General features: G+C 36.3%; 1 protein-coding gene across 2 annotated transcripts in view; it reads right to left on the reverse strand.

Annotated features, from left to right (window-relative positions):
* Positions 1-3094: 3094 nt before the first annotated feature.
* LOC134532860 (GON-4-like protein) overlaps positions 3095-27182 on the reverse strand; it is a 38221-nt gene continuing 14133 nt past the window's right edge. The window contains exons 8-14 of one of the 2 annotated variants that reach the window (XM_063369858.1): positions 26125-26261; positions 22745-22933; positions 21583-21719; positions 19061-19087; positions 16735-16896; positions 14009-14186; positions 3095-11831 (exon numbers count right to left, since the gene is read on the reverse strand). In XM_063369858.1, coding sequence (XP_063225928.1) covers positions 11661-11831; positions 14009-14186; positions 16735-16896; positions 19061-19087; positions 21583-21719; positions 22745-22933; positions 26125-26261 — 1001 coding nt within the window. In that variant the 3' untranslated portion in view covers positions 3095-11660. The remainder of the gene's footprint in view (positions 11832-14008; positions 14187-16734; positions 16897-19060; positions 19088-21582; positions 21720-22744; positions 22934-26124; positions 26262-27182) is intronic. The other variant, XM_063369859.1, reaches the window with a different exon arrangement.

A 27182-nucleotide genomic window follows, 5' to 3' on the forward strand; every position in this document is an offset into this window, starting at 1 on the left:
CTCGAACCCATAAAACAATTAAGAAACAAGACATTAGGACACAGTTATTAATTCACAGGCATTAAACAAGTGCGTCGTAGCTACTCTATGCGAGCACCGAATGCACGGAGTAGACAACGAACCTCAATACCAGTCACTGCGGCCACTGACCTTAATTAAAGTGCCCGAGACAATGATCGAGTCAGATTAGGAGTTCCAACTAAAACAGTTCACAGTGAGACAATATGTTAATAAATTTACAGTTGCTAACTTGACACAATTCAAATAATTAAATACTATTGTCGTCGCCTGGTCGACTAGCCCCTGAATGGTAGTATTTAGCCGGCTACTCAGTGTTCGGTAGAGAGGGTTCGGGCCGCGTGGCCAAGGGACTAAGTCACCAGGATAGTCATTAATACACTCAAAGACGGTTTCCAGGTTCTTTATATACGAAAACAAACCCTTTACAAGGGGCTGCCGTGTTCCCGCCTGTGACCGATCCTGAAGGGCGGAGCCCGGTTCCGTGCACTGTTGCTGTATGAAAAATACCTGATGTCCCGTTCGTGAGGAGCAAGACCCGAAAATTACCGTGCAAACGAAGGCGAAAATCCAGCCCCCAAAAGAACTCCGCGACTCGTAAACTGCCGGAGAAAACCCGCACGCGAGAGCAGTGCCTGACTGCACGCCGCGACTGAATGACACGTTGACACACCTAACTGACCACACGACTGTGACAGAGGAATCGCTTCCTCTCGGCACTGCATTAACTGCAGCGAGACACCGCGCCCGTTCTCACCGCCTCGGAGAGCTCTCGTAGCCACGTCTCTCGCCTCCTGCGTCCAGCTGCCGACTGACTACCTACCCGCCTCGCGCGACCCAGCGCCCGCGTCCCACCCCTCCTCGCGAGCCCGCGGAACACGCTGATTGGTCACAGGCGGAAGCCACGGCCTTGTCGCCCGGTGAACACGTGAGAACTAATTCTACATAACATTTCATACAATATAATAAACTATTTATAATAAAGAAAACACGACCCTTCAAATAATAATATAAACAATTTACAAATAAGAATGTTTCTTATGTATTTTACAGTAAACTTCCCCTAGCGTGCGAATCTTCCCCCCTGCCCTAGCCGCACTGCACATCGGCGCACACGCAACACAAGGTAGGAGAAGGCGTTGGCGTGGCATAACGGGCTGTGAGAGCTGGGTCGGCACTTGGGTCGACGTCACTATAAAACAGTTGTTAAGCCTTAAGCACCCAATTACCAGGTGCTACCTTTTAATTGAGCACCTGGAACATGTTTTTAGCTTATAATAGAGGAAATTAAGTTGATATAAGATTTTGGCACTGACTCACAAAGGAGGTGAAAGATTCCCTCCCTTGTGAGGAGGCCATGTTCGGCAGTCTCCAACCACTCCGCGCCAGGTCAAGACATGTGTCCGTGAGAAGCCTATAATTTTGTTCCACCGATCGTTCACTCTGTACTTGATTTCAAACCTTTTTAATTTATTGCTGTTCACGTAGACTCGGCGTGTATTTCGCGGACCCAGGCTTATCTCGACCGTTTCCTTGGCAATTCCGCACTGCGTCGCAGACTATACAATTTACGGCACTAGCCGACTCCAGCCAACTAGTTTTCATTAAGATCGCCGCGCATACGCCTGCCAGCTACAACCTCACGTAAGTGTAGTCTAGAATTTAGGATCACGCTCATTGAGCCCTCCTAAGACAATTAAATTTCGGCGCTGGCTGCCTCCAGCGAACTATTAATCACATCCCCGCGAAACTGCCGCGGCAAATTCACAGTGTTATGTTAGTGTCGTGTTTTGTTTTATAATCAGCGTGTGTTAGTGTAATAGTACAACGGCTCAGATTCTGCATAGCGCATTATCATAGCTTTTGTAGCGGTTCTGCCACCGCATAGTGTATGTGTAGGGAGTACAGCGTACCCATGCATACCACCGGAGAAGTACGTGGATTAAAAGCCAATTTAATATAAACTGTGTCGTCTACGATTATTCCGCACCATTCCGTCATCCACACGGCCAAGCGGTCTCACAGCCAAGTAGGGAGTTTCAGGGTAAATTCCCAGCTGCGTACCTGGTGGGGCACGCGGGTGCAGCTTACCTGCAACCCATCACCAACAGCCTAGTGTCCCACTAGACTGCCTTCCCCCCGGACAACTGCAGCACCGCGACACCTGTAGCACCCGTCAGGTACTTCCCGGGCCTTCTACAGAAACCGGGAGTTGGCATAACTAAGTATCGCAGAAGCAATGAGTGAAGAATTTAGGGTTTAGTTCACTCCATAGAAACGTCTACATCAGGTTAGGGTACAAATAACGATTAAAAGTTTTTATTGGAGTCTGTATGTAATACCTATGGTGTACCTACAAGCTATTATAATTTTTGTGTATTTGTTCATTTACAGTGACTGTAACCTACAAGTGTAGAATAACTGAAAAGGAAAATAATAAACTATTTAAGTGTGTTTTAATGCGTACGTAGTCCTCCACATACCTTCAAACACTACATCATTTGAAAGCACTTCTATTTATGTATCTTTACGTAACTGAGTTTTGTCCAGTTTTAGGAGACATAATTCCCGTCTTACATAAGCACCGAAACCAATAGTAATTTGTAACGTCCAGGGGGGGAAAACTTAAGTTAGTTATTTAAGGTTAAACTTTTTGACGTGATAACGCCTTATAAATCGATGGACGCCGGCTGCACGCACAAAAAATAGTCACGTTCCCCCTGAGCCGAGCGTGCAAGAACCGGCCAACCACCATGCGAGAAAATCTTCTATAATATCAAACAGGTTAAGGCGGGCTTTTAACTAATTGTTCGTGATTATATTTAAACCAATTATTTAAATTAAATTTGCAAAAACTGTAAATAATAATTGAAAATTAAAAAGTATGCAATTTTCCATCAAGGTTTTCTTATGACGTTATCACGTAAAATTAACGTCCGTAAACCGACTTTACAGTCAACCTCACCCCTCTCTTTTTTTAGGTATATCATTTCAACAAAATTCGTTCTGGGGTCAACTATTCTATTACGTTAATTTATATAGGAATTATAGCACATTTATAATAAGTACAGAATCGCATGATTAAATGTTTTATTTTTATCAAATAAAATATGGTTTCACGTTACATGAAACATGTTATGCACTTTTCTGTTACATCTTACAAAAGTGGTATTAAAATTGAAGCACCAATAACAATGCAAACTGCAACGATGGTTTCACTACAGCAACTCTCAAACAAATGGGTACAAGAGTATACAATTTACAACTATACCTACCATATTCATTCAGTATCACAGCCAAGGGTAAACAACACTTAACTTGCGCTTTGCATTTATGCTTACAGATTAAATAGTAAAACACAAATAACATTAAAAATGCTTTGTTATCAACAAGACTATATGAAGGACAAATATATATATAAAGAAAAAAATTATAACATGGCACTAGGCAGGTGCAGAAATGTTTAACTTTGGAATATCAAAACGAATAGTTTATTAATCGTATTCGATTCTATTTCGAATACTAACGCATCGAAGAAATGAATATTCAGTCGTTTACGAATACGGCTGTGCGCAATCAATAAAGTCTGGAAAAATTTCTTGATCACGAAGATTATCTCCTCTTGTGGGGACAAAATTTCCACAGGATTTAAGTAATGTTTTAAGGTTATTTATGTGGACCTTTTTTGCTACATCTAGCCACGTAAATTTTGTATAGTTTAATACAGTACAATAGGATTTTACACAATAATTCAAAATCATTACTAACACCCACGTTATTAGCTTAAGTATTTTACACAGAAGAGAGTCCGGCAGGTCATTACAAATAGATTAGAACTGACAGCATAACTGACAAGCATAAATACATACTCGTAAAAATCAAACAACTGCGCGGATGTTAAAGTGGACAATTTTCTGATTAGATGGTAGAAGCACGACATGCCAACTCTGTAATTAGTTTCGTTCAAAACGGGGCGACAAAGAGGAAAAAAAAAACCTGTAGAAAACATCTGGTCGAACACTTAAAGCAAATAGAGTACTTCTAAAGCCTAACAACCTGCGACGACGTTTATCTGGTGGATAATATAGCGAATGATGACCGGATACAGGCCCGCACGCGTGCGCACACACACACTCAGCGCAGTGTCAGCTTAGGCAATTAATTATCTTCTTCCAAGTGGGGGAAAAAAAAAAAAAAAAACTAAAAAAAATTCATGAGGGGGGGAACCCTAGCCTCTTTTACGAAGCACATATGCACTGGCCAGAAAGAGAGATCATTCTAAGCAACTTCTGTGTTCCTACATTTTAGTTTAAACAAGCTAAAAATCCATAAATGTTAATATATGGTAATCTGAATAATGATTTATTTTTCACTTAGTAAAACAAAGAAACAAACTAGATTAATTATTTTTAGACCTACATCATATTTAACTATGGATTAAACTATTCACTGTACATTCTTTTTAAAGTCACCCTCTTGAAGTTTCTTTACACATACTGCAATTGCCTATTTGCTTTGCACTATTTATTAAAAATTTTTTTTTCAGATCCTCTTTCTATTACCATGAAAAAATAATTATATTTTTCTTTCAAAATTTGAATATTTCAACAAAATTTTATCTATAGTAATTGTAGCTAACTGAACCTAACTAAGCTTTCACGTGGTTGTGTGTGTCTGTTTTTTTGTGGTGTGTGTGAGGGCAAGACAACTGGAGCTATTTTCACCTGGGAGCGCCCGACGGCAAATGCGTCGAGTGTAGTGACTCTTGGCCACCAATCATCTAGAATCATGCAGTTGTGTGCACGAGGTATTTAAATACCATAGTTGGTAAAGTTTGTATTCATACATGCAGTAATTTACATTGATTTACAGTTCTGGTTTGCAGTTTCTTTTTATGTAAAGGGTAGCAACTATGACCTTTGTTAGCATGCTCGTTACTGCTTCCCCACTTGGTTTTCATATTTTGTGCCGGAGGATGTAACTATGGAATAAAGTTATTTTTCAGCCAAGCAATACAAAGTTCCATTTTTAACTTGGCGATAACCTATTTCACTGCTCCCAAGTGACAGGAACATGTCCCTCATTAAAAACCTTTAGATGCTAAAATACATAGAACATGTACAAATTAGTGATACAATTTTCTAGTTCATGCAATGTTTGCTTGAATATACGTAAGCAGCACAACATCTTAATTAAGCATTTGTGAAACAGAAAAGTACAAGCTTGTACTTTCACTTGAAAAGAGATTTTCACTACACAATTCTTCCAAGTACGAAATAAATAATATTTTTGTTCCTTAATCATTTAATTCTGTTTCCAAATACATATCATTTGCATATGTGCTAAATGTATTTAAATTAGGTTATTTTTAGTAATTTTTTAATTTTGAAGTTGACCGGGCGCTATGCCTCCTCCTATTGGCCGATGCGACTTGTCACCTCAACGCATCCATCCCACTCCTGCTGTGTTTTGAACCTTCCGCCTGCATGTGTACATCCTTCCTTAGAATCAGTGCAACATCCCCCTTACTTTTTATACACTATATTTTTGTTTTGCCCTGAGTGTACGTGATTCTTTTTGAATCCATTTAATTAATAAGGACATGGCAGTGCCATGCACAGGCAATTCGGAACACACCTTCATTCAAGATAAATTTATGATTTTAAATTTAAAATAAATGAACAAGGAAATTATAATATTATAGATGGGTCCTTGTTTAATTATATTAGATATTTGTTGAAGGGTTAACTTCGTTTCACCCTTGGCACAGATTCATAACTAAAATAACTGCTATATTGTTTGGTGCTCACGGTAGGCTTCTGATAACACTAATTTTTTTATTCCAATCAAACTTTGAACTGAATTTCACAATATTCACTAATATTAATTATTTTCTAACAAATTTTAGCATACAGTGAAATTTTTTTTCATACTTCGCACAGGAAAGAAAAATTTATTCAAAATACAATAAAATAAATAAGAGAGGAATACACATGGAACCAAAACATAGAGGTGTAAACGGTAGGAAAATTAAAAAACAAACACTATCATACAACAAAATTTTACGTTTGAAAATAGTTGTGTTTATAAAATGGATTTAATCCATAAAATATAGTATTATTTTAAATCATAAAAAATGATTTGTTAAAAACAAATAGTGTGAATAATGATACAAAACACAAAAGTAAATTTCTCAATAAATCATCTTAGCCTCATAGATGTTACATTTTATATAATTTTGTGAATAGGTCCCAAATGATATAAGAATATCTATTGGTAACACACACACACACACACACACACACACACACACACACACACACACACACACACACACACACACACACACACACACACACACACACACATATATATATATATATATATATATATATAAAAAAAAACCTGTGTGTGTGTATATATTCACACACAATATGGAATGTCGAATTGAACATCAAATTATTCACGAATAATAAATCTTGTTTGAATACTCGCAGACCTCTAGTGCACAGATGCCTCCCTGCCGCTACTGTGTGCAGCACCCCCGTTTCTCTCAACCACCACCAGGGGCAGGACAGTAGCTGCACCCCGAGGAATCTAACTATGCATCCTCTGATTAAGCTCCATCAGCTGTTCTATTAAGTATTTTAAACTCTTTTCCTTATCCTTGGAGTCTACTTTGGAAGTAAACTGCTTAAAGTTAATATTTTTGTATTCTGAGTTTCTGAATTTCAAAACGAACTTTTACCGTAGTCCAGGCCATAAAAAGTCATGAACTGCAACTTAAACCAATTCCATGCAGTTGGTGTTTTGAACAGTTTTACTTGTAATTTAATTGTAACATAATTATGTACAAGAGCCATGTCCAATAAATAATATTTTAACTGATCTCTGTAATATTCTTACGACCAATGTGGGGAGAACTGGTTCTTAAGGGTAAGTTTTATTAATTAAAAATATTTACATACTGATAAATAATCACATTTAAAAATGTCCAATCAGCAATCACCAATCACTGGCACTTAAAACCGTTTATTCGCAAGTCACTCAATGTCTGTCAAGTTCGATAGTCTGAACTCCTGAGTTAGGCTCAACAGTGGTTCGCCCCTTACCTCGTGCCTGACCACACAGTGTGTCTCCTGCCAATCAATCGCACTCTCTCGATCCCGTCGCTCTGCATCACGCCACTCTCGAAGGGGTCTCTCACCCTCTTCACCGATGTCGCACTTCCCTTCACTCGCGGAACTCTCGGAACTCGCTCGGAACTGTCAAGCAACTCCCGCGGAGGCCGGCGTCAGTGCTCAAGTACCTGTGGCGCTCTTCTTGAACCGACGAGCGCAGCTGTGATGAGTCGCGTCATCAAGAATGGCGATGCTCATTCATGCCACTCCACACAGCGGCCTCTGTAAGCCCGGAATTCCCAGGCCGCTAAAGGTGATAATAGGTTAGAGGCAGGATAATGTGCGGGGAATGGAGGGACAAGCGGGTAGCGAGGACCTTTGTAATCCGGCCGGGCACGCGTGGCATGCCTTACGTCAACGTACGGCACGTGACGTCAGTAGCCGTGCGTGGCAGTCAGCCCGCTCTAAACCTGGCGCGCATCGCGGTCTTGTCTCTTGCGTTCGTAACAATATTTTCAACTGATCACGTAACGACTTAATGGACAGAGGCGTGTGGGACATCTAAAGAATCCATGTTTAATCAACTACTCTCTTAATCAGAAATGATTGTACCAGACGCTCAAAGGAGGCCAGGTTTTTTGGTTGAATGAAATCGATGGTACACTAATCTTGCACCCACAAGGGCCACATCACAGCCCTGTAACCATGAGTCTCTGCCAGGTCCACATTCCTTCCATGCCCTAGGCAAAGGATGAACAATGTTAATTTTGAGACCTGTGTCAGGTATCAACTTGAAAATTTTAGGATTATTTTGTATTTTTTATGATTTAAATTTTAAATACTTTCGCCAACGTGCAGAAACATACATGCAGATGTTATGAAAACTATTTCAATATTATTTTCTTTGACATTTCTGAATTTTCAGTGATTTTTTTATTTATTTTTGTTTTTGATTTGTGACGACTCTAGTTATTAATATTGTTTTGATTCAACTGTCCCGCTCCTACAATAATTGCCGTAATACCTTTAAGGAGCATTGATTTTTTTTAGCTACTGTTATTGTTTATATAGTTTCACTGAAAGATTGAATATTTTTACTATATTTAAAGCAGCATTATTTTATGCATTGTTGTATATGGCCAAGTTGGCGAGACTGTTGAGAAAATATAGGTTAAGATGGCCGTGATATGTAAGAGTAAGTTAGATGTGTACTACTCCGAGACATTGTAACTGTGATTAGTGTACGTGTGGCAATAAGAAAAGTAATAGAGTACCAAGAGTCCTTAGTATTATTTGAGGAACTACAACACGGGTGCTGTAATGTCAGCACAGCAGTGCACAAATCAGATTCAACGATTTATAATTTTAAAACTTTGAACTGAAAACAGTCTTCTGTCTTTAGCCGCCATTGTGTTAGCACTTAGATGAAGTGCTACCGAAATATGTGTAAATTAGCTAGCTATCTAGAGTAGCATCTGTCTGCTTAAAGATGGTTAGCAGAAGCAACAATGAGTAAGATATATAGATAGCAAAGTCAATACTCACAGTATTAAACATACAAGTGTTAATTATGTGAAAAGTACCTATGATTTTATGCCTATCACATGAATAATGATGGTGATCGTGACACTTTGGCCAATGTTCCCAACAGCAAAGCCGAGTGATATGAACTAAATTTTATAATCAAATAAAGAACCCTAGCTACGTCTGATACTAACTTTGATATCTGAAAGTAATGTTCTTATAGTTTTAATAAATTATTGAATTTTTCATTATGAAAGGACACTTTCGGATCCAGTGGTCCATGAGTACAGTGATTGTGTTCCCACTGATCTATCTAGCTAGATCAAATGGAACAAAATTAAAAAAATATTTTTTGTGAGTTATCAAATACTATCCTATTTTAAGTATATGAGCATAGACTACGTGAGAAACTTTTGTTTTATATAACTTCCCGATCTTCAACAAGAATTAAAGTAACACAGATATGACATTGAACAGTACCTAATTAAACTAAATTTTCAATTCATTATTTCATTAATTTGAATTTTTTAAACATGGACTATTTATGTTATATTGTGTTATAATACTGAGTGTATTTGGTTTCATTGTTATTCACTATTGCACAAAGTGTGTAACTAACTGTGTCATTACAATCAAAGGCTACATAAAAAAAAATTTTCTTCTGATACTTAAAACTTATATTTTATATTATCACTAACATAGATCCTGTACACTCCAAGTAGCCTCCTTAATTGTTGGTTACTTGTTTGATGAGAGTAAACTGCCCAGAGATGAGAATTTGTTTACTTATATAGGTAATTGGCATTTTAAGTCGAGCAACTCTAACAACTCTTAACACATAGTGCATGAGAAGAGCATACAGAACATAACGCACACCACTATGTTGATATAGTTTGGATTTCTGGCCTATGAAAAAAAATTATTGCTACTTCTACAGATGAAGAGTGAGCTTCTGTGTTTTGGTCCAAAGAAACAAGTCTCCTAAACAAGTTCAGAGCACATTTAGCAACAAGTATTACATAGAACATTCTAGTAAGCATACTGTTTCATGACACAGGAATTTTTTTCAGATTGAATGTTCTGTTTGCCATACAATTATAACCAGTGTACACATCCTTCTGAAGAAGTCTTAAAGCAGATTAATTACGGATTGGTAAGGGTGCGAAACACATTAAAAATCAACCAATTAACATTTTTTTTTAAAAAGGTACTTGCACTTTAACAATTCGAAATGCTACAGTTAAGTATTTTGACTTAACACTGACATGGACTGTGCTTTTGTAACTGAAAATTACAGTCTCTAGAAATTTTTTTGAGTTACCTTCAACTCAATGCAACAATTTTATAATTTTAAAATTTAAAGCCAGTTTTTTATCACCATATAAAATTACTCACAATTAACTGTTTAGTGTTTATAACATTCCCCACCTAGTCACACAAGGACTCTCACTTTCTGAGGAATATATTTCAGGATCCATGCTTCTTGAAGCATCTGTCAAAAAATTTAAACTTTATCTTTTACCTACTGTATCTATCTTTTACAAATTTTTTTTTTAGTTTATTTTACTGCATCTATAAGAACTTTTTGTTTGTATATATCTGCACACAGATATTGGATTTAGCATGTTATACAATAATACAACATACAATGCAATGCTAACAGTGTGTTTGGACATTCTTGACAGCTGATCCTCAAAATATCAAAAAGTTAACCATGTATAGGAAACCTCTGGCCAACAGCAAGATCATTTGAGATGATATGTAAATGAATAATGATGATAGTCAAGTTTGTTTGAGCAACAAATTTATCTGCTGAAAGGTTGAAGTAGTGCATTTAGAACAGATTTGTTGGGAAAAAAAATTATATTGGAGTACTTAATTATAGTGTTAAAGAAATGGTTAGGCTGCAAAAACAAGGTATACAATGGATATGTTAGCACAGTATATATAATTATATATATATAAATATATATTTATATATTTTCATTTTGAATTATGTTAATTGTACTGATTGTACCGACACATCTGAAAGATGCAAAAATACATTAAGGTTACTATATTTATACATATATTATGTAACTAGGTATTATTTGTCTCAGCCTACGCTTTAAAGGTTAGGTCAGATAGAGGTGTGAAATTTACACAATTTCTGTTCTCTGGCAAGTAATCTGTCATCCTACTTCTTTATTTCATATACACCATGAGTTATGAAACTTTTTATCTTAGAAATTCTCTAATTTCAAAAATATAAAAAAAATAGTATTTACACAAAGATGAATTTCACAGTGAAAAATTTACACAGTTTAAATAGTCCTGAAGCAATGCGATTGGACATTACAAACCAACATCATATTTGGAGACTCTCATAATTTAGTGTATCAACACTTCAATAATATTTTTAAAAAAATTATTAACAGTTAACTAAAATGTATGTACATACATACATATCACATACAGAAAATATGTATAAAAAAAAAGTTAAATTCCACAAAACTTAAGTATGCAGTTTGCACACTGAGACAATACAAAATTTAATTTGATGGATACCATCAATTTACTTTACAGAAATGCAATAACATTTAAATACATTAATACACACGCAACGTTAGTTAAAATAAGATTACTGGTACTGGAAAATCATGCTGACCTCTTGTGACACAATGACAAAATTTTTTCTACTAATTTCTACAAATTCCAATCAGCTCCACAGATCTTGCCTTAAATGAAACCACAGCTAACTTGTAAATTACAGTATTTAGAATAAAACATTATGATTGATGGTTATTTCATCATAAAGAATGTTGCAAAAAGCTGCACAAAAAATAGCAAAGAAAGGAGTAAAAATATTAGCGCTATAACAAACTAGCAGCAGATGATAAAAAAATAAGTCCTTAGGTAAGTTCTCCACAATTGGCCAGTAATAATTTTCCATGATACAGTAAACACAATTTTCAGACCAACTTTTTGAAGTTTCGACTTTGCTTCAGGGAATCCGGCTCACTCGCAAACATACCACATGCTCACAGATGCTTTTTCATGGTATATAGCCTCTTTCCACACATCAGGCAGCAGCTCTATGGGCTGCTTGTTCGGTGCTCGCGCCATGGTCGAGTTGTAGGGTATCACAAAGTGTTCAGCGGCCGGCGCACAGTTGTGCCGGAAGTAATACTGCACCCGCAGAAATAACCATTAGTATCCGCAGATCACAAAGTTTAAAATTACCTGTTTACAGTCCATGCTACCACGACAAGTCAAAGTCAACAACATTCCGACAAGACTAATGAGTATTGATGCGCGCCTAGAGACAAAATTTAATTAGTTGCAATGAGGATAAAATGCTAAAAAAGTATGGATTTACGTTACATGGTATTGCAAACAGGTTTCGTGCAATGGGACCTACAAGAACACAGGGGTTTTTAAGCTACTCAGTTTTAGACACTGTGCTGAGGGGTGGCAACATACACTGCAGAAGGCTTCCCATGACGTTTTATGAATCTGTTTAGACATCCTTGCAAAGCTAATCTGAACACTTGAAGAAATAAACAAACTAATTAAATCTAAAATACGATGTACAAACAGCACTAATGTTATACATACATACATACATACATACATACATGGGAATCAAAAAAACTATGACTTCGATATCTTGAAGTTGGTAGCAGTGGCTAATTTTAGCACCTACCTGTTGAGGGGTGTCTGAAACAAATAGGGATTGACTCGCCTGGGGCTAATCGCGCAGTCTGTGCTGCTCTCTGGCGTCCTACAGGGGAAGGTAGCTGGGAGGTTAGCAAAGTCGCCACCAGATGTCGTGGGCGTCAGCTCCACGAGCTGGCGACAAGAGAATAAGTTACTATTTCTGCCGCTAGATGTCGTGTGTGGTCCATCTTTGCACATATTTTTTTCTATGGCAAATCGTCCTTGAAGTCTGCCAATGCCTGGCGGGGTTCACGTCAGGGCAATGATCCTGGGCTAAATTCTGAGAACCAGAGGGAGCTAGGAGGGGTGGGGGTGGACAAAAAACACCACGAGGCTGGGAATGAGCATCCTAACGTGACTTTCGAGGAGAAAACCTAAGACGTATGCGTGACGAGAAAAGCTATGGTAAGCTCGTCTCTGAGAAATGGTAACAACTTGTCCAGAGCTGTTGTGTGCAGTTTTAGTCATGCAGGGAAATAAGGTTACAGGCCCCGGACGTGACTGTAAGCAGGAGAAATGTCAAACGGGCCTCTAACGTCGTCATTAGACTAGCAGAAGATCAGATTGGTCCCTGAGAAAGGGTGCCTCGGATCACTGGCACAAAGTTTAAGTAAGTAGTGTACACCAGCCTTTGTATGGTTATTAAATTTCTAAGCAGTTTATCCTTCTTATTAATTTATTCCATGAATACGCCAACTTTTGTTCATGAACATTAAAATTAATCTTAACAGAGATTGTCCGACTAGCTAGTAGCTTTAAAATACATTTACAGGCAGTGTTATTTACGTAGGTTAATATTTCTACTTCAGGAACAAAAATAAAAATTTATTTGAGAGGGTTAATTTTAATTTCAAATTTTTTGATTATTCTGTGACCATTTGTTTGAACTGGAAAATCGTTCATTTTTCAAACAGTTTATTTCACCTAATAAATTAAACTGCTGTGCAAACAGCAACAAAAAAATTATAATTTTTTTGACACCAAATTTTGTGGGAGAACTTTTCACTCCTCTTTACCTAAAGATATATCTCTACCCCACTCAAAACATTACACATCACAATAAGCATGTTCAGACATTTAATCCTCTTAATTTTCAATTTTAACTGCTACTGTTGTTTATGAAGGTGACTACATTTCTTATGAAGTGTGCATTAATTTTTTTTCCCCCTCCAAACAAAGCTAGATAATCTTATGCTTGTATACATTTACAGTGCATCAATTACATGTAATCATAAACATATTGAATTGATAAAATCCTTACTACATACAGAACCAATGTAGCTTTTATAAACAACTGTGAATGTTGTGGAATTAGAAGGAAAACCAGGGAGTGACAAGAGGTGAAACCAATTGTTAGGTGCCAGTAGAGACAAAACACATGAATGAAGTATGTACTTGCTACAAAGTGGCAACTTTCACACCCTTAAATACATATAGAGTTGAGAAAAAATACTGTTTTACAAAAAAAAAAAAAGTATGGAGTCTACCAAATGCAATGTTTTAAAAACATTTAATTATTAAATGGTAAAAACCTGACTGAAAAAAAAAACTGTTATTTTAACAATATCACTCTTGAAAGTACCTGTGCGCATAATTGTAAGAACACACTATAAGACCACAGGCACCAAGGAGGTCAGTAAACTCACATGTATCGGGCTGGACTTGACAAACCTCTTCCTGCGAATGATGTCATACAGCTTCAGGACGTCCTTGCCAGGCATCATGTACTTCACTATTAACGAGACAACTTTTATCAGGTCTTTGAAATTTTCTTTGGTTTCCTTTAAGTAGCTTTCAAACTGTTCAAGGCCAATGGCTGCCAATCTAAAATGGAAAAAATACATATGATTACATAAATAAAGAATTCACTAACATTATGAACATTTACAACTAGAAACAAAAAAAAAAGTAATAAGCTTACATTATGCACAATTATTGCTGACAGGGTAAATATTACAGCATTTGTTATTTTGTTATAAAGTTCATTCTTTTCCTTTGTCAGCCATAATAAAGGCTTGTGACAAAAATTACACTTTAAATAACTACATATTAAATAATTTCATTATGGCTGTCTCACACCCCATTTTGGTTTTGTTTTCATTTTGTCAGTACTATTATTTCAAGGCATTACCTGTAAATGAATCATGATAGCTCTCTTAAATTTTATTTTTCATCTCAAATTATTTCAACAGTTGTCTACTTAGTGTTATCTAATATCAGTAAGAAGTTACGCAAGAGTTATGGCACTTTGCGCCACTAATTTTCATATATTTTATTTGCCTAGTTAAAATTAGTATTTTGTTTTTGTCCTTAATTTAGTTTCATCACATTTTTATTTAATTTAGTGCTCAGTTTCTTTTGAATACTTTGCTATTCGTTGATGTTTGTTTTGTTCATAATGGTTAAATTTATTTACATGCAATATTTAATTTATTTCTGTATTAATTTTAGTAAATATGCTACAGTTTCCTTTGAAGTTGTGTAACAGCTTTAGGATGCTTGAAACAGTTGGGGAATGAGCTCCGCTGGTGTTTGTGTGCAGACTGTTGGTGCGGCAGCAAGGTGTGTGGCGAGCGCAGCAGTCATGATGGCGTGGAAGAGAACAAGTGAGGACTTGGTGGTTGACCATAGCGACAATCTGACACACGAGTCCCGAGGAAAGGGGCGCCCGCAGCGAACGTTGCGGCTAGTGCATTTCGACAGCCCCAAGACGATATTGAGAATGAGGCCTACTGTGACCGATGGGGCCGAGCATCGTCCGAGGGGCTGAACAAACTGTAAGTTATGAGCCCAGGATATAAACTCAAATTTACTGGTCAGTTTTTTTATTGAGCGTTTTTCAGTGGCAAGGAAACAGAACTGATAGTTCCTGTAAGCCTAGGCAGTGAGCTAAAGGGGAATAAGCCTGCATATTTTTTTGTGAGAAGTAACTGTTCTTTTGCGTGGGTGCGAGCGGAGTTGTTGAACAGCCCTGGCAGCCGAGTTGCGTGTCACTCGCACAGGGCAGGTTACATCCTTCGCACCGCCTGTAGATTGCTTTCACACTGGACTTGTCATACAACATTTTCGCCTAAGAATTATGGAATAACCGAGGGAAATAAACACCATACGTTTTGTGAACTTTAGTTTGAACTTAAACATCGCCCTTATTTGTTTGGGGACCTGGAAATAAGTTACCGGTATGCATTTTACATCGATTGTAAACAATCCTTTACCAGTCTGTGTCGGACTGTATAGTAGAAGAGACTTTGGCGTGAATAAACTTAAGTGGCATCATCGGAGGTGAACGTAAATAAATGGAAAAATAAACTTTCAAAAGAACTTGTCCAGAAATTAGTAATTTACGAAATGGTAGAAATGTGGCATAGAGCTCGTGGACTTTTGTAAATTTTCATAATCTTGATGTATAGTGCTTGATTTAAGTTTCTTTAAGGATACATTTTTTGGGACTTCACTGCAAGATCATTTATTATCGGTATATCAAACTGTTGTAACGAACTGTACGATCTACAGTTAGAACTGAATTTTAAGTTTAGACAATATTGCTAATAGGAATAAGGTACATTTATATTATTTAATGGTGTTAAAGTTCCATGTTGATTATCATTTTTATTATAATTTATATTTATAAGCTGTCATTATCTTGCTGGGATATGTGCCTAGCTTCCTACAGATTTTCCAAGTGGAACAAGAAAGTAAATTTTTGGTTTTTACAAATAAATATTTGGTTAAAATAGTTTTTGTTTTCTTTGCCTAGATGACTCAAATCCCGTTAATTTGTATAATTCTCTGCTATTTTTGGCATTGCTTCAGCGGTAACAGGAACCAAATTCAACTTATTAAAATTTATACATTTTTCTAATTTTAATAATTATTGTGATCACAATCTTAGATCCAGCCAGGGAAGCAATGTATTGTGGTATGCGGTAGTGTTTTGAGGGCACGCATAATCACAGAGTTCATAATATTATGATCACTTACGTGAACAAATACACCTTGAAAATAACTTTCAACAAAAATATAGTGAGAATATTTGTGACCCAACAAATGCAAGAAATATTGAAATACATTTTCAGTAAATGGTCATCACAATTTCAATTTTAAACACAAAAATACTGTAAAATTTAAATGTACACAATATTGATGCATAGCAATAAAATTTCTCAGTTTCAAACATGATAAAAGGAAAACGTTCTTTCTAGTTATTCTGGCTCTTATATTACAAAGAAATAAGAATGTGTAAATGCCATAATTTTTCTTCTTCTTTAATTTATATATATATGTGTGTGTATATATATGTGTATATGTATATGTGTGTGTGTGTGTGTATATATATATATATATATATATAAATTGGAAAAACTTTACTTACTGCTCTTCAGCCGGTAGAAAGACTGGCTTAAATTCTCCCACTCTAAATGGCCTTGCTGGTAACATCAGAGGATACAGAAATACTTCACTACTGCTGACCACTTCCAAAAATTGTTTAGGAAAATACTGTTTGTTAATTTTCCTATTTGAATTCTTTATACTCCTGAAACAAAACCACCACAAGATTCATCTTGGTGACAAGGATGATCACACAATGTAAGGGATTATAAAAATTTAACTATTCTTTATTTTAATTTCATATGTCATTTGAAATTTTATAGTTAATGTCCTTCCAGCAGTTTAACACATTAAAGCCTTTTAAAACATATATTTGAAGAAAACTATATATTTTTTCTTGATTGTGATTCCTAATACTTTAAGAAAACATTTTCTTGGATTCCAATTTATTACAATTTCTCTATGGTAAGATCTTTTATGTATATATTGTTAGTAGTTATATTACATCTGAAAAAATACATATTTACTTTTGCAAATCTAAAATCATATTTGGATAAAAATAATTACTATATACTTGGCATACAGGACAATAATTTTATTGAAGTTTTTAAGAGCTTATCATTGATACTTGACTTGAACGATAGTTTGACTTTATGAAACAGTACTTATGCTAGCTTGCACATAGTCTGAACGGGGTGGAGTAGAAGAGAAAGAAAGAGGATAGAGAAGAGCTATATTAACTTCTAGAATTAATTTAGCCATATAATTTCCTCATATAATGCCACCCAAATTTTTTAGATAAAATTTGGAGATAAAGTAAGGTTGTGCTGATTTCATGCACAAGTGGCCTCACAACATTTATGTAAGTGCAGATTTTTTTACCAATAATTTAAAATACTGAAAAGCTAACTCCGTCCTGTATAAAGGTTTTTTTGTAACAGTCCAGATCATGCCTGTATGACACCACTGTTCCACTACAGTTACTTCCGTAAAACACTTTAAATATTTTGCTGAGTTCCAAAATGCTGTTTAAACTCATTAAAAAAATTTCTCTCAACAATTTTTTAATGTAATAAACTCTTCCGAAAACAATCACTGCTTTTTATTCTTAAACAAAAATTTACAGGAGATTATGACAGCCATTCATGACCAAAACACTGCTAAAAAAAACCAAGTTCAAGTCTTCTAAACAAATTTACTTTAAAATAAATGTCATATGAAAAAAAAAGTTATTTATTACTGATATTTCCAAGAGTTCCCTAACGACACACAGTACAGCCAAAGGACTCTGTCCTTGAAACAACAACCACACTAATCACAAATGCCTCATTTTGGGCTTTAACTGTAGTCAACAAATTCTAATAAAGTTCCAAAAGAGGTTTCCATACATTCCATATCAACGTAGGCCGGACCACAGCCGTAAAATCTTCTTCTCAAACTACACAAAATACCTACCTATGTGTAAATCTTCGCCAGGCATGACACATGACCTTTCAGTGCCAGGTAATGAATGTATTAAATAGTATCAGTGTTGACCAAAAACAAAGATATTGGTATGTATGTAGCAGATGAATAACTTAACGGCCAGAGGGTTTGTACAGCACCACATGCAATCAAAAAAATATTTTGAATAACACTGTATCATTGGCATAGTGTCATAAGATGCTGAGATGTTTAGCAATCCCTAGAAAAATAATAAGTAATAAAAATTATGTCTTCAAAGTGCTAGCCAAAATCATACATTCAGCGTGCGACTTCAGTCGACATTACAGACGTGCAACTTCAGTCGACGGCCGAGCATTCCTTCGCTCATTACTCTCTGTAGTACCAGCATCAGGAATCATACCAAAGAGTTTAAAAGAAAATACATTCCCATAAATCTGCTCTCGCAGAACTTTCTCTCCATCTTGTCTCTCAACATGCAAGTCTGTATTGATTTATCTGCACTCTCTCAAGTTTTCATGATCTTAGCATCAAGTTGTATAGTACTGTGGTAGTGTTAGAATGTTAAAATTCACCAATTTTGTTAAAAAAAAAAAAGACATGCAATCTGACTGTTTTTATACTTCAATAATGAAATTTTTCTATCAACTTCAGTTAAAAGTCTTGTAGTGACTCCAAGTAAATGCAGAGATAATTAGGGTACTTGCAATTACCATAGGCCATTGTTGATTCATTCGTTGTGTGATAGGTCACTGGTGACCTAGCAGTCAGCCTTATGATCTAGGTGCCAGTCTAATCTGAAGTTGCAGGTTTAAGTCCCACTTCACACATGGATGGTTTTTTAACATTCTTAAAAATAAAATTAAGGTTCTAAATTTACTAAATTTAAATATTACTGAAATGTTTTTGAAAATAGAGCAACTCACCCTCTTTTTGATTCTTCTTGCAAAAATCTGAAAAAGAAAAAAAGACATAAAGACATTATAGAAACAATATGCACTACCAAAACATGAAATTTTGTTGTCTTAAACACAACACCTTTAGGCAAAAAAATATATTGTGAGAAATATTCCAAAAAATTTCCCGTATTTGATAACACAGTGGAATGTCATCATAAAAAATCTTCACTTCAACGGATTTCTCACTTTGAACTAAAGTACAATATATTTTAAGTACCGTATTTACTCGTGTATAGCGCGCACCACGATTTTTGCAACAAATTCCAAAGAAAAAAAATTGAATTTTTTTTTTCCCCCATAAATAAATTTTACTAACTTTTGTGGTACCTGATTATTTAAATTGATGTGTGGTGATGCGTCAGGAAAATACTTAAACTCTGCTGTGTAGACGGAAGATAATGAAGCGCTGTATCGTCACAAATGGTAAGTGGACGGGAGGGAGGGAGGCGTGCCACGCTACGTTGCTAAGCTGGCGCAGAACTAGATGACTCACCAGTCGCTGCTGGGACGAGGAATGGTGGAAGCAAAGGTTGGAGGGGGGGGGGGGGGAACTGGTGACAACATTCTCTCTCTCTCTCTCTCTTTTTACTAGCTTCTGAGCTGGCTTTCTGTAAAGGGGGAAGGTCTAAAAATAAACAAGAGACCATGATGTGCGAGCTTGCGCGCGCGTGTGCATGTGTGTGTGTGCGCGAGAGACCAGGTTGTGAGTTGTGTGTGTGTGTGTGAAACAGAGGCCTTGTTGCTTGTGCGTATGTGTGGGGGCTGACCAGAAACGTCACCCGTCAGTTAACGACTTCCACTCCTCCTCGCCTCCCCCCACCAAACTTTTTTTTTTCCGTGTATAGCGCGCATCCTTATTTTTTTCCTTTACTTGAGGGGAAAAAAGGGCGCGCTATACACGAGTATATACGGTATCTTACAAGAAAATGTGCATTTAGAAACAGATCAGTATAAAGTACACTTCAATTATTAAGTATCTAAATTTTGGTTTTTTCCAGTCATACTGTACTGAGATATCTGCACATGATTTTAACAATCAAAAGATGTCATTAATATATTGTGAACACACAATAAAAAGTATTTATGAATTAAAACCTTAAAACCATTTCTCATAAAACCACTCTGAAACCACTTGTGTAACATACTTACAGCCACTATCAACCGAGATTCTACTTATATTTCTTCTACTCTCATCCACTTTGCACTACAGTTGAAACTTTATTTTACAGAAGCCGAAACCCCAATTCATAATTGGGGTTTTTGTAACTTTTCCACGTCAAAACGCCAATAATTTCTTACTGCTTTATACATTCTCTTTAAACATATTTTTACATTCCTGCATACATGCTTTCCTCTCTCCTTGAACAACTACTGTATTTACTTACAGAAGGATCGCCCCCTGCGTATGGATCACACCTATGATTGGGGCCTGAAAAATCCAGCAATTTCGCCCTAAGGGTCACCTTCAAATATGGGTCGCACCAAACATCTGTCTACAGTAAAATTCCAAAGATACAAGAGAAGTATAAATATGGCACTGTTTGCTTTCTGCGCTACTTTATTACTGTAGGAGGGAGTGAAGTAGCATTCTTGTGTTTACTGCCCCCCTTCCTACTTTTTTACAACCCCTATTACTACAAAAAAAAAAAGACAAAGGAGGTTACTATTTTTACACTTGTGTATCCCTCCCTGGCTATTGTATGTTTTAACTAGTCCTCTTCCAAACAAAAGGAAGCAAACTACCATTTATTATCAGTTATTTTATAGAAACTAGCAGGCACGGTAGTTATTGAGAAATTTGTATGGAATGTTGCATTTAAAAGCGTCTTAAAAACCTGTCTAAATAGACACGAGAAGATTGTGTACAGTGCCAGTTCACTAACATTTACAATGAGGGAGGGAAGGAGAACCGTCAACACCGTCAACACCGCACCGCTACATGGCTACAAACACTCACAAAATGCACAGACACAAACTCTGGCTGGTTTATTTTTAGATTTTCCTCTTCTCCAGCAGAATGCTAGCCCAGCAAGTCACGTCTCTTGCCGATGCCAGCTGGACAGATGTAGCACAACGGCGCTATTCATAGTGCTCATCGTGTGACTAATATTGCATCCATACTTATTTTGTTAGTTTTATAAGAATACCCAGCAGCCAGTGTCTAATTTTTATTGAAGGAGCTGCCAAAAATGTCTGACATTATCTTGAACAGAGATGAGCAGAATTTAGTTCGAGTTGTGTTAGAGCTTAGTTTCTCTAAGAAATAAATATTTGGAATTTTCAAAGTTTTTTTTAAATTTTTCTCAAGAGGAAGTCAAATAAATTTAATTTAGTCTTCAATTCGACTTTGACTTTCCCAAGATTCGCACCCCCCCATATTTTATAAAATACACCAAAGTACTAAATTTTACTATAATGCTGCAGTACTGAAATTAATGCAGGCTAAAGTTGTAAGTGTGAGAAAAATTCTTCATAAGGTAGCCACCAACCTTACGTATTCTTCCTCTTCTTCTGCATTAGATGACCACCTCTCTTCCCAATCTTCAACTAACTTGATGGCTGCTTCCAAGTTTTCTGCTAGGAATGCAGAATTAGTTCTATTACCAGCCAAACACTTCAAACAAACCTAAGGAAACATACCCAAACTTCATTATTTTAATGTACACTCAAGATTATGGTGTAGTAATAGTTTCAAATTAATTATAATAACTGTAGATGGCTGTTTGAAGCACAGCCATGATATGTGGCTGTGTGATTTCTGCGATTAATGATGTGACGAAAATGCACACTGGGTGTGTGCCGCCTACGATATATATACTTACGAACTGTAAGTATAAATTTATAATTTTATATTGCTCGTGCTAACTTTATCCTGGACCCTGGAGGACATCAGACACAGGTGGGACTTAAAAAAAAAATGGAACAGTTTCAAAATTCATCTGTTAACGAAATATATGGAGTATTATGTCGCCAAGTGTAGTTAAAATTGCGGCGCAAATTTTGGAGCTTTGCCGAGTAAATTCTTTACTAGTGTAGACCTGCTGGCAGTAACTTCCCCATTAGACTGGAGAAACATTTTCATGGCAAATGATTATGACTTTAGCACGCTTAAAAAATCTGGTTTGCTCACTGAAGACTTACGAGTGGATAATTTTTGCTTTATTATATAATTGAGTACCTACATAGCCCAAATTTTTGATTACCAAAACATTTTTAATAAATGGTTAGGCAGGGAATTTTTGAGGAAATAATATTGCTTTGAAATACTTATTAGTATAAGCATTTTTAGAACATAAAATTTGCAAATAAAAATATATGAAAGTGTTTTTGTGTTTAAAAAAATGTAATAACATCAGGAATAATAAGAGAATCAAACACAAATTAAGCAAAATTATATGTTTTTTCAAATAATTTAAATTATACCCTTTGGTAAAAATTTCATGCTGAATAAATTACATTAACTAAATTCAATAAATTATAGGTACATTTTTGTGATTTGATTTAACCTTGTGTAAATACTGATCATGATTTTAGTAGGTATATTGACATGCTTTTTGGTGTTATTTTGGTTTTATTGCAACTCACCACATAATCTTGTTCCTGTGTATAATTTACACACCAACTATTTATGCCGTGTAGTTCCGAACTCACCAACATCTCTTTGCACTTAGGTGCCCACTGAGAAAACTCTGGGTGCAGGTAGCACTGCAAGAAGTGTTGAGTCGTGAGCTGGACATGCTTCCTCATCTGCTGGCCAATCAGCAGTTTCTGCTCCGCCAGCATCTGCATCAACGCCTCGGAGCAGTCATCCTGCACACCGACTTCCGCTGCACTCTGCTCCTGCACAGCATGAGGGCTCGTTACCTTTCAACTAGAGGTGGGACGATACCACATTTTCGATACTCGATTCTGTATTGTTTTTTCAGTTCGATACTTTCGATACTCCAGGGAAAAATATTTTCCCATTTAGTAACAATTATTACAAATAACATAAATTAGTTTTAAACTATATAAATTCCCTCTTTATTACAAAAATACAAACTGCAAACAACTTTAAAGACTTGAGTATAAAAATCCATATTAAAAATAGAAGTGAAATACAAAATGAGAAACCGTGGCCTTACAAAATGTTATGAAGTCCTTTTTTGGAGGGGGGGAAAAGTCACCAAGCCTAAATTAGAAATTAAAAAAATTAGGCTATTGTAAAAAGAAAATCAGAAATCTTTGCTTGTTTGTTTCATTTTACAAATAACTTTATGCAACAGAACAATTTTCAATAAAATTTTAACTTGAGAAACGTAATTTTCATAATCATTGCTAGTTTGCGCCACTAGTCTCGCTTGGTGCTGGCCATAGATGCTACTAGTGAAGTGCACAGTCTTCCTGATACTATCCATATCTATGGTGTGATAAAGTTATTTTCTTACGTTCGCAAAGGTAAACAATGAACGTTTTTCAAAATAAAAGCATTAAAACATAGTTTACCAGGGAGGAATATAACAAAAAAATTTGTGAATTTTAGGACTTTTCCGCTTTGTAAAAATGGATGAAACGGGAAATTAATGATTTTATAAGTGTATGTTCCGGGAAAGTAAACCATTGTAAATATAGTACTTTCGGCGGGACCAAAATTAATCGGCGTGTGACACTGGAAAATGTATGAAACGGGAACGTATCATCGAGGTTCTACTGTAGTTGTATTTTGTACGATGGCGACTCAAAACTTAAATCAATACAAATGAACAAGCATTCCGGTATCAAAAAAATGTATCGAACTTACAGTTTCGATACTCGATACTTTGCGATACCGTCAAGTATCGAAGGTATCAAGGTATCGAAGTATCGAAAATCCCATCACTACTTTCAACATACAATACATTATATTGATTCTACTATTAAAACATGTTTCCTAAACTTGCTTACTATCTGATTCATAGGGGCAAGATTATAAGGTGAAATGCAATCATTTCAAATAAAACTGAATATAATTATAGAGTCCCGGAAAATTCACAAATGCGAAATGACTCAATAAATGCGATAAAATGCTAAGTATTAGTTTTTCTGCGATAAATGCTAATACAGTGGAACCTCATAATTACGAGTACGGGATACTACGAGACCTCCGAAGTTACAACAGTTTTGTAATGCACCGTCGATTGGACTACGTAAATCATGCTAAATTAAACTGGCTAGAGTGATTTAAATGGCATCTTCAAACAAGGAAAAAACGCCCGCTGTTAGGGGGGAATAACATTCAGTAGTAGTATTAACACGGACTGATAAGCGCCAGACTGCATGCTGTGTGTTTAGGCCGGCCAGCGGACTGACTCACTAGATAGCAGCCGGCCCTTGGAGGGGTAAGAAGTGGGCGGGACCTAATGCCCTCCCCCCCCCCCTTCACTCTCTCATGGTGTAGGCTATTTGCCCTTCTACTGCGCTGGCTTTCAGTAGAGGGGGACAGATGTAAAAACAAACCAGCCTTTGTGTGTGTTGCTGGGTCTGAGGGCGTGTGTGTGTCTACAAATGAACAAGGAAGATGGCAGATGCCCTTCCCTTCCCCTCCTTTCTTCTTCCTACCCTCCCTCCCTATGTTGTTTTCCTTTCTCCTCTCCACTACCTCCCCTACCAGTTCAAGCAAGGTGAAGGTGACAACTGTTTTTTTTTTTTTTTGCTGCATCTCGGAGCGCGGTCATAAGTCAGACCATTTCATTCGTGATTAAAACAAAAATAGTTGCAGATACAAAAAAAATCATAGAGACCTTTTATATTTGAAATTTAATTTGCCACATCTTTTATTCTATGCATTTTTTCACTACAAGGTACCGTTTCCGAGATATTGTGCAACATTAAGACATTTTGGTAATGTTCAGGATTTTAACTTCACTTAAATCTTATATATTCAGTTATTACGAATACTCGTAGTTATGAGGATTTTTCTCGCCATTGTCAGCTCTCGTAGTAGCGAGGTTCCACTGTACTGCTGTGGCGGTAGCCAGCCAGCAAGCCAAGTGTGTGTAGGTGTGTTCGTAAGCGATAAGAATGGTGAAGAGATAGAGAGGGAACAAGCAAGCTGAGCCAGCCCAGTCAGCAGGTGTGTGTGTGTGTGAGTAAGAGATTATTAGAAAGAGGAGGAGAGATATTGTGAGCCCAGCCAGCCTGTGTGTGTGAGAAAGAGGAAGTCGCCAAGGTCAACTGGTACAGTCTGTTCACAACAGCAATACCCCTCACGTGTCTCATGGGGAAATGTTATACGGGTAGTTCCGGTGCAATTTTTCTTTGCAAATTGTGTTCCACAAGTGAAATGTGGTGTAAATTAAATTTAATCAAAACAATGCCACGTGGCACAGTTTCAATTCACGATCGTGCAAATGCATTCAAATGTGCCCTTTTTTTTAAAAAAATTACATTGTTGTGTTGGACATGCTAAAGTTATTTAACATACTATGTAAAAACTATATTTAATGATTCATTTTTTGTCAACCTATTAAAATGTTATTTACCTGGATACTGTTTATCTAACATTTATCAGTAGGTATTCTTATATTTTGATGTGTGACATGTTTAAATTTGTTTTATATATATATATATATATATATATATATATATATATATATATATATATATATATATATATATATATATAATTGTGTTTTTTCAAAATGCTACAAAGTGCTATATTTCACTTTTTAAAATGCTACAAAATGCTAAATTTCATTTTAAAAAAGCTAAAATATACATTTTAAAATGCTAATTTTCCAGGACTCTAAATATAATATATGACTGGAGAATCCCAAAATTCTGTGTTATATTAAAAAGTGACAGAAGGTGTGAGAGATTGACAGGCAGGTGGATGAGTGAGTGAGGGGACGTCCTCAAAGAGGGAGAATTACTTCATCGTAACTGTAAGAATAAGTTTTGTAGCCAATAGAAAGGCAGTATTTCGAGGAATTCCCCACTTAAGTGATTTTTGCATATATGTACTATGAGAGCTAGTGATCCACCAGCAGCACCACGGAGCACTGGAGACTCACCTCGGGTATGAACACGGCCTCCAGGGGCTCCAGCTCGTCCTCGTCGCTGGAAGCCTCGAACAGCTCGGCAACCAAGTCGTCAAGCTCCTTCCGCGACACTTCCACCGTAACGTCCGCCAGCAACTCATCCTTGTCCACTGCACAGTCATTGTTTCAATATCAGTACTACCTGGAATACATTCCCAATTTTATAGATTCCCAATGCTGATATTTAAAAAAACTGCTACACATAAAAAATGGTACAGTCATGTTTATAGTTTATAGTTCAATAGGCATTTTTTACTCCAATTTTTCTGCAATGTAAGGTTATACTTGAAGGTTGTGTTTGTTAATTAGTAGGGTTGTGCCAATGTTCGGTATACCAAAACCGAAATCTTGCTACTTTCATTTTCGATTTCGGTAAGAATTTCATCTGTCGAAGTTCGTTTTTAGCGAAATATTTTGAGCCAAACGAAAGTTCAATAGCTTACCGAAGTTAGTTTGTTCTAGTTGAAAAAGAACTCGTAATTTAATAAAAATGTAATGTCTTTATATGTTTTGCATATGTTATTACTAATAACTAGGGCCTGGAAAATTTCGGTGTTTTCAGTATGCAAAAAGCGGTGGTTTAAAGTCGGTATTTTCGTTATGCAATGGAAATTTTACCGGTATTTTAAATGTTGATTAAATTGTGCAGTTATTGGATATAATAGTTTACATATTTAATAAACAATCCATGTATACTAGGAATAGGCTAATATGCATAATAACAGCCAATTAAATCCAAAACAGTTACACAAAACAGACACGTTGCTATAGATGTTTGCAACTACAAATTTTTTTTTTTTTTGGCTGCCAATGCCACATGCTTAGCCGACTTTAGGTGTTTGTCAATGAAATCTTTTCTATCCCATGAAACTTTACAGTTGCAAAATTTGCACATCACTGTGCTATTGTCAGTACAATAAAACCCATGTTTCTGATACTGATATGCTCGTATTTAATGGAGTGGAGGAACACGGGGTTGCCATTTGAACAAACCCCAGCGCACAAATGAGAAGAAACTTAGTGTGAACTAT

This window comes from Bacillus rossius, chromosome 6 (assembly GCF_032445375.1).
Source record: "Bacillus rossius redtenbacheri isolate Brsri chromosome 6, Brsri_v3, whole genome shotgun sequence".
NCBI classification, from domain to species: domain Eukaryota; kingdom Metazoa; phylum Arthropoda; class Insecta; order Phasmatodea; family Bacillidae; genus Bacillus; species Bacillus rossius.